The sequence below is a fragment of the Scyliorhinus torazame genome, chromosome 18 (assembly GCF_047496885.1).
Source record: "Scyliorhinus torazame isolate Kashiwa2021f chromosome 18, sScyTor2.1, whole genome shotgun sequence".
NCBI classification, from domain to species: Eukaryota; Metazoa; Chordata; class Chondrichthyes; order Carcharhiniformes; family Scyliorhinidae; genus Scyliorhinus; species Scyliorhinus torazame.
This window is the reverse complement of record NC_092724.1, coordinates 37,851,616-37,867,255: the sequence shown is the minus strand read 5'-3', so window position 1 is coordinate 37,867,255 and position 15,640 is coordinate 37,851,616. Positions and strand designations below refer to the sequence as shown.

The 15,640-nt window shown below is 46.1% G+C and overlaps 1 protein-coding gene across 6 annotated transcripts in view; it reads right to left on the bottom strand.

The window, feature by feature from the left end:
* Positions 1–15,640, bottom strand: part of LOC140395129 (ran-binding protein 3-like) — a 126,927-nt gene that overhangs the window by 55,426 nt on the left and 55,861 nt on the right. For 4 of the 6 annotated variants that reach the window (XM_072482587.1, XM_072482591.1, XM_072482589.1 and 1 more), the window contains 3 exons: positions 13,629–13,700; positions 6,783–6,848; positions 1,397–1,489 (listed from right to left, as the gene is read on the bottom strand). In XM_072482587.1, the coding sequence (XP_072338688.1) occupies positions 1,397–1,489; positions 6,783–6,848; positions 13,629–13,700 (231 nt within the window). The remainder of the gene's footprint in view (positions 1–1,396; positions 1,490–6,782; positions 6,849–13,628; positions 13,701–15,640) is intronic. The other 2 variants (XM_072482592.1, XM_072482588.1) reach the window with 1 other exon arrangement.

Sequence of the window (15,640 nt, the reverse complement as noted above, 5' to 3'; positions counted from 1 at the left end):
GGGAAGATCCACAAAATTCTGAAATTTTGAAGCAAGAGGCCATAGCATGGCCTGAAGCGCATTCAAATTGCTCTCTTCGTTCTTCAATTTCCATTTTATTGAGCTTTGCTTTTCCCTCTACTTTTTCTCATTTCTTCCCCAATTGCATTACTTCTTTTACTGGTTTTCATTGCTACTTTGTCTTTTGGATCCTGTTTATTTTATCTTTGGTTCTATTGATTTCATTTAATTCTTCGTTTTAAAAAAACATATTCGCTACTCATTTCTTTTATCCTCTTTTCTTTTTATTGCATTGTGTCGAATTTCTTCTTTTTCAAACTCTGCAGGGATACAGAGTCTGCTCCATCAATTACAGCTGCAAGGCATGAACAACAGCTGCCCTTGCACCTACTGTGAATTCAGAACCCCAAGCACAAGGATCATTTAAAGTCCAGCGTGAGCTACTGCCAGTGAAAGGAATGTGCTCGGGGATGGGTGCAATGCACATGTATTTGTGAAAAGCAAGTATATCATATGGAGCTTGCGGATGGATGAAAATGATGCTTCACTAGCCCTCAGGGAGAGCTATACCAAGTGTCCACGATTCAACTAACTGCAGCACAATCCACAGAGTTTTTCTTGTGCATGTTATAATAGTGATGATTATTCAGTGCCCTGCACTTCATGTTGTGTTTAGATGGTCCACTCTTTCCCAAACGTTCAGTGATAATTGGTTTACAGGTTAGGCCTGGTTCCTAGGCACAGTGTAAACAAAATTTTCTTTTTGGTGGTTCACGTAGATTCTCCAGTGGTTTAAGTCTGAATCTTGGCTTTGCAAAGGATGTGGTTTCCCCCGGATGCTGTTTAAAATGTCAGCTGTTGAGTTGACTAGATGAACAGTCTGTGTTGTGTGTCAGTGAAGATTAAAGGTACATTCCCCTACGATTTAAAATTTAAACAGAAAGATTCTCAAAAGTAATCCCGATGTTTGTTTTTAAAACTAAGGTCCATTGCTGTTTCATCAAAATCAATCCTTTGCAGGAGAATGACTTGGATCCCGATACTGGGAAAGGAGGTGTGGGAAGAGGAAAGAAAAAAAAAAGTAGCACAAAATGGAGAATTTTGGAGAGGGTTTATAGGTGACTTAGCTGGAGTTGGGAACATGGAATATTTGAGAGTGAGCCAATCCCTACCATTGGCAAGACTCAACATAAATACCAATGAAAAAAATTGTTTCTATTAGAGCAAACATCTCATAATTGGAATTCATATTTCAGGTGATGTTTATTCTGAAAATTACATTTAAATTGGATTAAAATTGTAAGGGGAATGCAACTTCAACAGCATAAGCAGACTGGCAACAAAATCTTTGAGAGGTTATACAGTAGAAAGAGGAATTGCAGTTCCAACCAGTTACCGTTTTGTGTAAAGGACTTCGGCTGGGGTGGCTGCAGGACAGCTGGACGTAGGACGCTCCGCTGCTGCTCCTTGGACTTCTGACTAGGAAGACCTGTAAGACCAAACAACTGATTTTACATCACCTCAGCCTTGTTGTTATTCAAGCATGCTGCTTTGAATAAAGCTGCAATTCTAGTATAGTACAACACCGTGTTGTAATGTTATGGAGAACTGTTCCGAAACAGTCATCCCTCCTTCGGGTATAGATTGTGTTGCTAAAAAGCAAAACAGGGACAGTGTGTAACCCGCAGATTAAAAAAAAACACCACTGAGTGATGAATTTTCCTGGCAGAAAAGCATCTTTTGCCATTCTACACAACCTCTAGCCAGGTACATTTCCACAAGATAACGAAAGCTGCAAGTGGCAGCAAGCTTAATACAGGAGATCCATCAACGATGCCCTGTGCTGATTAGCAAGATGTTTAAACATCAACATTGTAGTTTAATACAAAAAAGATGCCTAACAGAAAAGAGGTGGCAGTTATTGCTATTATACAAGAGTTCAGAAACGGAAGATTTAACCCTCTGGTATCTGTAACATTGAAGCTTCTGCTTCCATGGTTGTCAAAATGTCGCAGGCAAACAAACGGTACAAGTGGATTGTGGTAACTGCAAAGTGACTCACCAATGTGTGTCACAAAGTAAGTGGTCATAGGACCAAGTAGAAATGTGGAATAAGATCATGCACGTGATCATCGTCTGCAGTATAATCTATTAGTCTGGGCAAAGGCAAGATTCCAAATACTTACCTCTATAATACAGTTCCAGCTCACTACAGTTTCTGAAGGAACTGCCATGACACAGAGACAAAAACTGTGCAGCACATCGCATTAGAACATGGTGAATGCGGAGAATGTGCTTCAATTAGTGAATACAATGGTGTCAGATTTTTCAGCCAACCTTTAAAATGGACTTCATGATAAGCAAGAGATACTCTTCTTCTGCAGCCCTGCTTCTCCCTAAAGGTGTTCGATGGACACAGCAGCCTTTCAGGTCCATTAGTGAAATTGAATGCACAAACAGCAGCGCCTAATTCCCTACTACAAACACTTAATTGGAGTTAACATCAAGTGCAAATGGACTTGGTTGTTTACATCAGATAATTATTTCCATGGCACAATAACTGCTGTGAACATGAGGCAGCATGACATTCTACCCAAAAAGAATTATAAACCATTTTTCACATTCTTTTTTGATCTAGTCACTAAAATCCTATACAAATTTACATATGTCTGAGTTACAATAGAACAACATCAGAACTACGTTAACCCCAGCTTGCAATCACTGCTTTCCCACACCCCGAAGTGCGTTTCTGTAGATGTGCACTGCCGTCGGAGAAAGCATCATCGATGGAGACTGAAAATCTTGACACCCCAAAAGCTACATAGTAATAAAAGAAAGCAATTTATGTGTTTTAAAAATGAAGCTCATTTTTAAAACTGCTCTTCACATAACCAAGCTATAGTTTGCTGACATTTTCAAAAGATGTTGATAGAAATTACAGCAGACACAGTTCATTTAGCCAACCTTGCTTGTGTCGGTACCAACACTTTACCAGGAACTACATCGTCTAACCTAGTTTCTGTGGCCTTTTAAATTCTTTCTTCTCATATGCTTAATTAATTCTATTTTAAATCAAGTTACGGTGTTTACTTTAACAAGTATTTGTGATTAAGCATTCCTTGCCCTAATACGCAAAAACATTCTAGTGATGAGTCCAACTCCATAGCAATTTACTAACTGAAAATAAGCTTTAAATTCACCTTTGCAACACCTCCTACAACTTTGAAAATCCAGATTACATTCCTCATAACTTTCCCAGTCCCAACATAAAAGCCCTGTTTTGAACATTCCTTCATAAATGTGATTTAATCTCCATATCATTCTTTGTTTGTCTGCCAAGTGATCGAGACTTCTCATTTAATTTTGTCTTAATGGTTTGTTTGACACATGACTTGCATAGCACTTCCTGCAAAAAATATTTTCTTTTTTCAGCCTTTGCTCTGGTTTCCAAATAGATCCACCATGAGAGCGGGATAAAATAAATGGTTATGTTTCCTGGGTGTTCTCTTGACCATGAAGGTCAGGTAGTTGTGTACATGCATAGTGGGATCTACTTTAGAACTCTCCCATCATGGAGGTCGACTGGGGTAGGGAGGCTATTCCATAAAATAGATGAAACATGCATATATCATCAGAATTTTCAAATTAGTTCATATTTTACAGTATTTTGCAGGAGGATTATGTGCCTAAACAGCTTGCAGCAATCTTATGTTTCTCATGAGATTGATGTTGATCATTAGATCCAAATTCAACCCTTCAATATTCACAGCAATACAACTGCATTCAAGGAAATTGAATCATGAGAAAAGCATCTTTTCCAAAACTAAGTTGCTTATATAAACGTACATTTACAAAACTTTGACATGGCAGTAGCTTGAAAATCCACCTGCAGAGCTGTAACTAAGACCTAACCCAGTCTCAAACAAAATCATGCTTTAAAACCCAATATTTGTCTGCCTAAAAATCAGCCCCGAGTCATTTTTTTGAAGGAAGCAGGAGGGATGAAAAAGAGGCAAAAAACTAAAATCGGTTCAGCTACTTTTACCGCAAACATACAAATGAAGAATCTCTTGGGGTACTGATTTATTAATTTATTCAATAAGATAAATAAGAGGCAATTGTTAAAATGAGTGCCATTATGCTAGAAAACAATCTTGGTTAATTGGTACTTTAAGGTAATAATGGCAAAACTAGTGACTGCATGGGAGAGTAACACATGCGCATATGAAACTTTGGCTTTAAACAGAACTACTACAAAAGAAGACAAAAGCCCAAAAAGTTATTTTCCCATCAATTTCATGAAAAATGGTCTTCTTTAAATTATTTAATATTGCCAAGATCAATACACAAGCTACCGGTCTAAATATACATCCCAACATAGGACATATACAAAAACTCCTTTCAGCTACCATTGAACATCACTATAGAAACTTGGTTTGTTGGTTGAGGATTTCTAGGAAATTAATCCTTCAAAAATGCAGTAATCACAAGGAAATGAAAAGACTTTTGCAGATGATCCCATGATCCATTAATTTCCCATCTAAATAAACTTAGATAGAATAAATGAATTGCAGATACATAGCACAAATAAGAATGGTGCCTACATTCACAAATACCACATAAGCGCAAACTACAAAATTAACACCATTTTAATGCTAATCCACTCTTGACTCGGGGTTTTTCACAGTAACTTCATTTGAAGCCTACATGTGACAATAAGCGATTTTCATTTAATTTCTTTCCGATCTTGCTAAAACCAGTTTGCACAGATAACATAATGGCTGGGAATTTCCATTGCGAGTCCACCCTCCTAACGCTGCAAGTGAGGACGGAAGATCTAGTGCTCAGCCAAATCTCCCATGCACGGTACCGGGACTGGAAAATCCCACTGCCGTGAACGGACAGAGAATCCTGCCCAATAATACCAATGCCATTTTTTGAAGACGCGCTGTCTAAAAACATATCTTGCCTGCAGGTTGGTCAGAAGGATCTTTGCAATAATAAGCTGTCACTGCAAGTTACAGTACTCACTGTAGAGCTTCTCACTCTGACAGTAATGCTAACTGTGCCTACTGCCCACAGAACACAACAGGCCAAGTAGCAATTGGACTTACCTCTAAATTGAAAATACAAAAGCACAAGCAAAACATGATTTAGACTTTTCTTTTTCAAAGGACTGTTTCCATACTGTTGAAATGTCACACTAATGCTGCAAACTCAGGGAGAGCACAAGTCAGGCGTCTCTCTATTTATTATTTTATGCTGTAAAGATTGTGTGAAACAGAATTAATTTTCAAATTACGCAGTATAAATGTAACACTATCTCAGGTAATGCAAAAAAACAATTTTCTCCAACAAAGAAATATCAGCCATTAGTATGTCTTCTTTCAATGTTTAAACAATATTAGGTATGATAATGATCAAACAACTTAAAAATCTAATATCTTGCAGCAAATACAACAAGGTCCATACACACCTATTCTTGCTACAAGCATGCACATAACTGATCTCTGAAAACACAGTTCACATAAATACACAGCCAAAACGAACAGTTAGACCTATGGATCACTTAGTGTAGTATGCTCACACATACACAGCAGTCTCTTGCAGCAAGTAGCCAAATGTGTAAATATCTTTGTTAGTTTGTTAATTAATTCATATAGGCTTGTATAAAATCATATTGAATGTGTAAAAAAGAACAGGAAATGTATGATAATTTGTGCAGAAATATGTTTCATACAAGGTATTTAGAAGCAGTATGGGTCAATTATTTGTTATTTAATGCATGTTACCTGTCTCCAGTTCAACACACCGATATAGTGTTTGCTGATTTTACATTCAGCAAAAATATTTTTCACATTCGAGATACATGCTATTAAATTATTTTAAGGACAAGTCATTTCAGAAGAATGTAATGACATGTTTTGTTCACGCTTTACCACAATTGTCCTTTCTGATCGAAGGTACAGTTCAGAATGTGTTTTTCCCTCTGTAATATATCTTTGGATCTTAGAAAACCACCAGTTTGATGGATTCTAAGCCAAAATTGCTGTTATTTGTAGCAATTCAGTCATTGTCATATACCAGAACTAAATTTCTAACACACTTATAAACTAAATATGCATCCCATATGCTAAAACTGCTAAAACTGGGTAGATATTATTTTTTAACCATTTGAAAATTACAGCATATCTAATTAACAGATTAACAAGAAATTATTTTCACTTGAATTGCCGACTTGAGGCAACAATGTCACTCTAATTTTCAAAATAGGCATGATTGCTAAAATCAATGCTATACAAAGCTCCCTGCACCTTCTAGCTCAAATGCAGTTGATAGCAGTATGGAACAGTGGTCAGTCTTTGCTGTCGTTCAAAACACAACACAGCCGAGGACACATTTTGCCCATACAACCTTACATATAACTCCTACTGAGCACTTGCAATATTGCACATTCACCTGGTTCAAGTACACAGCAAATTGTAATATTAGATGGAGTTTGACTCTGCTGCTACATGAAATATTGCTTGAGGTTGAGGTACAATGCACAAATGAATTTCACCCCAGGTAAAGGTCAGTATGGGCATGACAGTACTACACAGATGCTTCCTGTTGCAACAAGGGCACAATCCAGCAGGGACAGCTGTTGTATTATTGCCTCCAGTATACTATTGAGGAGATAGAAGTGTTACATTTTGCTCCAGTAATCCAATATCTCAGGCTCAGCACCTGGAAAGAGCAAAGATACCAGTTTCTCTATGCCCTCAGTTAATAGTACTCACCAGCACTGGGAGCCTGGCCATGGATTAAAGTTGGAGGTTTGAGCCGAAAGCCAACATTCTTCTCATCTAAAGAGAAAGAAAACCACTGATTAAGTCTAGCAGTTATAAAGTTGGCATAACAATCCAGCAGCACAGCTAATTTACTCAGCACACCATGTTTAAGTCTGAGATGTACATTTAGACTAATGTCCACCTGCATATTTTTTGCAGGAGTCACATGTTGGGCAACACGCAAAGAGGACAGCTCGACTTCCGGGTGCGGCTATGCAGAGCTAGGTCGCATATTCGGTAGCTCCCGCTTGGAACGGACTTTTGGGCTCTTTACAGGGCCCCCACGGCATTTGTTTGACATTTCCCGGTGTGGGAAGAAGACTGCAACATTCCCCTGACAGTGTTCCCCAGGAATGGTATGTCTTTTGGTTACCAGACCCGGCAGAAACAGTAAAAGATTTGGCTGTAACTGCAGGGGAGAGTGGGGCCTCTTCCAGCATGCAGGCGGGGGAAGGGCAAGCTTAAAGCTGCAAGCTGACTTGAGGGCCTCTATTAAAGGTGAATTCTAGCAGCAGAGGGAACAACTGTGAAAAGATCTACCAAGGCCATTGAAGAAGCGGGGACGAGGCTTCCGGTGGCGGCCATGGAGGAGTAGGTCGCGCATTCGGCAGCTCCCATCTGGAACGGACTCTCAGACCTTTTTCAGGAGTTTCCACAGACTTTTTGGGGCAGATTGGTGAAGCGAACACTGCCAAAAGGATTCCCTCTCGAGACTTCCGGTTGCGGCTATGCGGAGCTAAGTCGCACATTCGGCAGCTCCCCCAAAAACGGACTTTGGGGCTCTTTTCAGGGCCCCCAAGGGCACTTTTTCGACGTTTCCCGGTGTGGGAAGGAGTTAATAATAGCTCCCCGTCAGGATATGGCTTTAACTAGGAGCGGGGCGACAAAAAAGGTGGTGGTGGACCCGAAGAAGGGAGGGAAGAAGGACAAAATGGCGGCGGGCGGAGACCAGGCAGCGTGGAGGCAGAGGGCGGAGGAGCAACAGGAGGGTATCCAGCACTGCCTCAGAGAGATTAAAACGGACCTGCTAGAGCCGATGAAGGCTCCTATTGATAAGCTGCTAGAGACACAGACGGCCCGGGGGGGGTGGCGATCCGAGAGGCTCGACAAAAGATCTCTGACAATGAGGACGAGATCTTAGGCCTGGCGGTAAAGGTGGAGGCGCACGAGGCGCTCCACAAGAAATGGCAGGAGCGGTTCGAGGAGATGGAGAATCGGTCGAGGCGGAAGAATCTGCTGATTCTGGGCCTCCCGGGGGGGCTGGAGGGGCCGGACGGGGGGGGCCTATGTGGTCACCATGTTGAACTCGCTGATGGGAACGGGGTCCTTCCCAGGGCCCCTGGAGCTGGAAGGGGCCCATAGAGTGTTGGCGAGGTGGCCCAAGGCTAATGAGCCTCCGCGGGCGGTGCTGGTGCGGTTCCATCGGTTCTTCGATCGGGAGTGTGTGCTCAGGTGGGCCAAGAAGGAGAGGAGCAGCAGGTGGGAGAACGCGGAAGTTCGGGTATATCAGGATTGGAGGCCGGAGGTGGCGAAGAGGAGGGCCGGGTACAATCGAGCGAAGGCAGTGCTGCACAGGAAGGGGGTGATGTTTGGCATGTTGCAGCCGGCGCGACTGTGGGTTACCTACAAGAACCGGCACCATTAGTTTGAGTCTCCGGAGGAGGCGTGGGCCTTTGTTCAGGCCGAGAAGCTGGACACAGACTGAGGGTTGGGATGGGCGATTGGGGACTGCGGTGGATATGTTATGCTTATTTTTGGTTCGGCCGGGGGGGGGGGGGGGGGGGCTTTGCATTGTTTTGTGTTTCTTTTTCTCTGCGTTTTTGTCTTTCGGGTTGGGGAGGGTGGATGGGGCGGGTTGGGCACTGTTTTGCTTGGTGGCGGGGCCTGGGAGGTGTGGAGAGCGTTGGGCTTTTGTCCCGTACCGAAGACTGGGGGGGGGCGGGGAAGCGAGGATTGTTTCCCGCGCTTAGAACAGAGGGGGGAGGGGGAGAGCCTGTGGATGGGAAGCAGGAGAGGAGGCTGTGCCACACAATAGGAAGAGTCGAAGGGGAGGCGGGAGTGGCCGGGGTCAGCAGGAGTCAGCTGACTTGCGGAATTGCAATGGGGGGAGTAAACCAGCTAGGATGGGTCCGAGCCCCGGGGGGGGGGGGGGGGATCGAGTTGCTGCTGCTAAGGTCAAGGAGGAGCTGGAGCGAGTGGGGGGGGGGGGGGGTCGAGATGGGGGGGAACGGGCTGGGTGTGGGCACGTGGTTGGCCGAGGAGGGGTCATGGCTAGTCGGTGGGGGAGGGGGGCGGGTAGCCCCCTGATCCGGCTGATAACCTGGAATGTAAGGGGGCTGAATGGGCCGGTTAAGCGGGCCCGCGTGTTCGCGCACCTGAAGGGGCTCAAGGCGGATGTGGTTATGCTCCAGGAGACACACCTGAAGGTGGCAGACCAGGTAAGGCTGAGGAAAGGGTGGGTAGGTCAGGTGTTTCACTCGGGGCTAGATGCCAAAAATTGAGGGGTGGCGATCTTGGTGGGAAAGAAGGTGTCATTCGAGGCGTCGAGCATTGTGGCAGATAATGGCAGTAGGTTCATAATGGTAAGTGGTAAGTTGCAGGGAGAGAGGGTGGTACTGGTCAATGTGTATGCTCCGAACTGGGACGATGCGGGTTTTATGCGGCGTATGTTGGGTCGGATCCCAGGCTTGGAAGTGGGGGGCCTGATAATGGGGGGAGACTTTAACACTGTGTTGGATCCGGCACTGGATCGCTCCAGGTCGAGGACGGGTAGGAAGCCAGCGGCGGCTAGAGTGTTGAGGGGATTTATGGACCAAATGGGAGGGGTGGACCCTTGGAGATTTGCAAGGCCGGGGGCTAGGGAATTTTCATTCTTCTCACATGTCCATAAGGCTTATTCTCGAATCGACTTTTTCATTTTGAGTAGGGCGCTGATAGCGAGAGTAGAGGATACCGAGTATTCGGCAATAGCCATTTCGGACCACGCCCCGCATTGGGTAGACTTGGAGATGGGGGGAGGAGAGGGACCAGCGCCCGCTGTGGCGCTTGGAGGTAGGGCTGTTGCTGGGCGAGGAGGTGAGCGAGCGGGTCCGAGGAAGTATAGAGAGGTACTTGGAGACCAACGACAACGGGGAGGTCCGAGTGGGGATGGTATGGGAGGCACTGAAGGTGTGGTGAGGGGAGAGCTGATCTCCATTAGGGCCCACAAGGAGCGGGGGGAGAGGGAGAAGCTGGTGGGGGATTCGACCTGGTGACCACCAGGAAGGCGGAGGTGCAGTGGAGGAAGGCCCAGGGGGCGGTCTACGAGTATGGGGAAAAGGCAAGCCGGATGCTGGCGCATCAGCTTCGGAAGCGGGACGCAGCTAGGGAGATCGGGGGAGTTAAGGACAGGGGAAGGAGCGTGGTGCGGAGTGCGGTTGGCATCAATGGGGTCTTCAAGGACTTCTACGAGGAATTGTACCGATCCAAGCCCCCACGGGAGGAGGGAGGGATGGGCCGTTTCCTGGACCAATTGAGGTTTCCAAAGGTGGAAGAGGGACTGGTGGCGGGACTGGGGGCCCGATTGGGCTGGAGGAGCTGATCAAAGGGATAGGAAGCATGCAGGTGGGGAAGGCACCGGGACCGGACGGTTTCCCGGTCTAGTTCTATAAAAAATATATGGACCTGTTGGGCCCGCTGTTAGTTAGGACCTTTAATGAGGCATGGGAGGGGGGGGCTTTACCCCCGACGATGTACCGAGAACTGATCGCCTTGATCCTGAAGCGGGACAAGGATCCCCTGCAATGTGGGTCATACAGACCGATTTCCTTGCTAAATGTAGATGCCAAGTTGCTGGCGAAGGTCTTAGCCACGAGGATTGAGGATTGTGTGCCGCAGATCATCCATGAAGACCAGATGGGGTTTGTGAAGAGGAGACAGTTGAATGCGAATGTGCGGAGGCTTTTGAACGTTATCATGTTGCCGGCGAGGGAGGGGGAGGCGGGGATAGTGGTGGCGATGGACGCGGAGAAAGCCTTCGATAGGGTAGAGTGGGGGTACCTGTGGGAGGTGTTGAAGAGGTTCGGGTTTGGGGACGGGTTTGTCAGGTGGGTTAGGCTGTTGTATGAGGTCCCAATGGCGAGTGTGGCCACAAATAGGAGGAGGTCCGAGTACTTTCGGTTGCACCGAGGGACGAGACAGGGGTGTCCCCTGTCCCCCCTGCTCTTCACACTGGCGATTGAACCCCTGGGTATGGCACTGAGAGAGTCGAGGAACTGGAGGGGGTTGGTGCGGGGTGGGGAGGAGCATAGGGTGTCGCTTTATGCGGACAACCTGCTGCTGTATGTGGCAGACCCGGTGGGAGGAATGCCAGAGGTAATGAGGATCCTTAGGGAATTCGGGGACTTTTCGGGGTACAAGCTCAATATGGGGAAGAGCGAGCTGTTCGTAGTTCAGCTAGGGGACCAGGAGAGGGGGATTGGTGAGCTCCCACTAAAAAGGGCGGAGAGGAGCTTCAGATATTTGGGGATCCAGGTGACCAGGAGCTGGGGAGGCCCTGCATAGGCTTAATTTCACAAGGCTGATGGAGCAAATGGAGGAGGAGTTCAAGAGGTGGGACGCGTTGCCGCTGTCCTTGGCGGGTAGGGTGCAGTCAATCAAAATGACGGTGCTCCCAAGGTTTTTGTTCCTGTTCCAGTGCCTCCCCGTGTTTATCCCGAAGGCTTTTTTCAGGCGGGTTAACAGGAGTATAATGGGGTTTGTGTGGGCGTGAGGGACTCCGAGGGTGAGAAGGGTGTTCCTGGAGCGGAGTAGAGATAGGGGGGGGCTGGCGCTGCCCAACCTCTGTGGGTACTACTGGGCCGCTAATGCGACAATGGTGCGCAAGTGGGTGATGGAGGGGGAGGGGGCTGCATGGAAGAGGCTGGAGACGGCGTCCTGTGTGGGTACGAATCTGGGGGCGCTGGCAACGGCGCCGCTGCTGCTCCCTCCAAGGAGGTATACCACGAGCCTGATGGTGGTGGCGGCTCTCAAAATTTGGGGGCAGTGGAGGCGGCATGGGGGAGGACGTTGGGGCCTCGGCGTGGACCCCATTACGGGGGAACCACCGGTTCGCCCCAGGAAGAACAGGTGGAGGGTTTTCGGGGTGGCACAGGGCAGGGATACGAAAGTTGGGGGACCTGTTTGTGGACGGGAAGTTCGCGAGCTTGGGAAAGCTGGAGGAGAAGTACGGGCTCCCCCTGGGGAACACCTTCAGGTACTTACAGGTACGGGCGTTTGCCAGACGGCAGATGGTGGAATTCCCGCGGCTACTGCCACACACAGTACAGGACAGGACAGGGTGCTCTCGGGGGGGTGGGGGGGGAGTGGGGAAGATCTCGGAAACTTACCAGGTGATGCAGGAGGAGGAGGAGGCCTCGGTGGTGGAGTTGAAAGGTAAGTGGGAGGAGGAGTTGGGAGAGGAGATCGAAGAGGGGACGTGGGCAGATGCCCTAGGGAGGGTGAATTCTGCCTCTTCGTGCGCGAGGCTCAGCCTCATACAGTTTAAGGTGCTGCACAGGGCACACATGACCGGGACAAGGATGAACCGGTTCTTTGGGGGTGAGGACAGGTGTGTTAGGTGCTCAGGGAGCCCAGCAAATCACACCCATATGTTCTGGGCATGCCCAGCGCTGGAGGAATTTTGGAAGGGCGTAGTGAGGACGGTGTCGAGGGTGGTAGGATCCAGGGTCAGACCGGGCAGGGGGCTCGCAATATTTGGGGTGGCAGAGGAGCCGGGAGTGCAGGAGGCGAAAGAGGCCGGAATTCTGGCCTTTGCGTCCCTGGTAGCCCGGCAAAGGATTCTCCTTCAGTGGAAAGATGTGAGGCTCCTAAGCGTGGAATCCTGGATCAGCGATATGGCAGGTTTCATTAAATTGGAGAGGTGAAATTCGACTTGAGAGGGTCGGTACAAGGATTCTTTAGGCGGTGGCAACCGTTCTTAGACTTTCTGGCAGAACGATAGACATTGGTCAATGGCAGCAGCAGCACCGGGGGGGGGTTACTTTTATTTTTGTTTATGTTATTTACACTGGAGGGTCTGAGGGGGTGTATACACCTGTTGTGTTAAGTCGGGGTGTTAATGTTAATTTATTATTTATGATGTGGAGATGCCGACGTTGGACTGGGGTGAGCAAAGCAAGAAGTTTTACAACACCAGGTTAAAGTCCAACAGGTTTGTTTCGATGCCACTAGCTTTCGGAGCGCTGCTCCTTCCTCAGGTGAATGAAGAGGAATGTTCCAGAAACATATATATAGACAGATTCAAAGATGCCAGACAATGCTTGGCATGCGAGCATTAGCAGGTGATTAAATCAATACAGATCCAGAGATGGGGTAACCCCAGGTTAAAGAGGTGTGGATTGTGCCACGCCAGGACAGTCGGTAGGATTTCGCAGGCCAGATGGTGGGGGATGAATGTAATGCGACATGAATCCCAGGTCCCGGTTGAGGCCGCACTCATGTGTGTGGAATATTATTTATGTACAGCAGGGGGGGGGGGGGAAAGAGGTTTGGGAGGTTGCTTTTTTAGATTGTGTTTTGTACTTAACCCTGTTGGATTCTTTTTTCTTTCCCATTTTGTTATTTTATGAAAACCTTTAATAAAAATTATTTAAAAATAAAAAAAGAGGACAGCTCAAGCAAAGACAGTGTTCACATCCAGAGCATCAGGCCTTTCAGCTTATCAAGTCTATAAGCAAGGGAACAAGTAAAGCACTGTGTAACAAGTAAAGGGCTGAGAGGGGGAAATACTTTGCAATGCTGGATTGTAGGACTTACCTGGCTCTGAGTCAGAGTTGCTGGCTGCTGCTTGGCAGAAACTCAATGGCATAAAGACATTATTCTTTGGAACTGCAAGATAAGGACAGTGGCAATTAGTATCAATAGATCACACCAATTCTAATAACTATAATTCTGCTGGTTACCCAGCAATGGCTCTTCTATTCAATGAGTATTGTGATTTTACAGTCAAGGGAAAGGATTGCAGACAGTTTCAGTGGCTTGAACAAATGGTTATTGGCCAGGGCAACATACTAACCCTGTAACATACTCTTGGTTGCATCACCAAACTATGGCATAACACACCGAAAGGGAGTAACTTGGTCATCATTTGTTTAGCTATTATATTTTAGAATATCACAGTTGGACCAAAAAGGTTTGCAATTCAAAATTTAATTCTAGAACCTTAGAATACTCATTATTTCCCTCATTTGATTAAGAGCCTGACCTGGGACCTCTGATGAGGTGATCTGCAATTGGCAATATTGAACTGGTTGTGTTTATCGTGCCACAAGGTTAAATTTCAACAAGAGCAGATCACATAGGTTGAAACAAAAATTGGATTTTAAATTAGTTTACTTATCAAAAAATTACTTTCAAGTGTGCTTTCAATAAAGTGAAAAAGTGGAAGCCCCAAAACAGCTGTAGAACTCAGCATAAAAATCTGAAGTTACTGAAAATTATGAATGTCCCAGTAACTGGGGGTTCAGTTTTGAAGAAAGGAAAGGTGAAGATTCAGTAAGAAAAGTTGGATCTTCCATATTTTAGGTAGCAGCCTTTTCATTCTCTGAAGAAAGTTCAACGATATACAAATTGCATAACCACCACTATCAGATAAAAAGAGGAAGGCCATTTGTCTTATCATAGTTCATCAAATGGCCGCAAAAGTGCTCCATTGCAGTACCCAATGTACTAGCCCTGTAATGAAGTGGATAGATGTAAATAAGTCTAAAGGTAATTGTGATGGCCTTTGACCTGGAAGCAGTAACTAGGAACATTTCTAAATACTTTAAAATGCTTGGGGAAATCTAATTATTTTTTTAAAAATACTTGAAATGGACTTTTAAGAATTTGTATCAACTGTAAAGAGTTTGTATCAATTGTTTTTTGTAATAAATTTAGAGTACCCAATTTTTTTTTTTTCCCCCATTTAAGGAGCAATTTAGTGTGGCCAATCCAACTAACCTGCACTTCTTTGGGTTGTGGGGTGAAACCCACACAGACACGGGGAGAATGTGTAAACGTCACTAGACAGAGACCCTTGGCCGGGGTCGAACTCGGGTCCTCAGCGCCATAGGCAGCAGTGCTAACCACTGCACCGCCCCAATTGTAAATGTAAAATCAATTATAATTTTGGGATAATAAGAAACACTGGCCCTTGTGACCTTGCAATTTTTGACCAGGAAGGAAACAAAAATATGCAGGCAGATAGGGAAAGTGGAATGGCAAGAGTTGGAGAGAGGAAGTGGTCAGCAAGCAAGTCGGAGAGCTGGATTTCCAAGCTGTTGGAAAGCACGTTTAGGACTGGTACTACTGTATCTTTCACTTTCGAGTGGTTGAATACCCAAAATGACCGTGCAAAAATAAACGCACTTTACGGAGATGCATTTTGGAGAAAGCTATCTGGAAACTTTGATCCATGAGGCAGTCAAACCCCTTTGGTTAAGTACTTCAGATCTGATGAGTGTTCAAGGACAGGTGGATGTGACTACAAGTGAGGAACTATCAGGATCCAGAAGGTAGCTCTGGAGACGCCTCAGCCCTTGCACTTGTCCAACCGGCACATGGTTCTTGCAGCCTGTATGGACGACAGCAAGACCTGCGACATGGGGACCAAGATGGGGGAGTGAAAAAGAATGTATTATTAGTAGGGGGCAGTAGAATGAGTGTGATAGATACTGTTCTCTGCAGCCAAGAGTGTGGATCCTGAAGCCTGTATTGCCTGCCCAGTGCCAGCGGTAAGGACTGAAGAGGAACTTGGAGTGGAAAGAAAAGGATAAAGTTGTCATGGT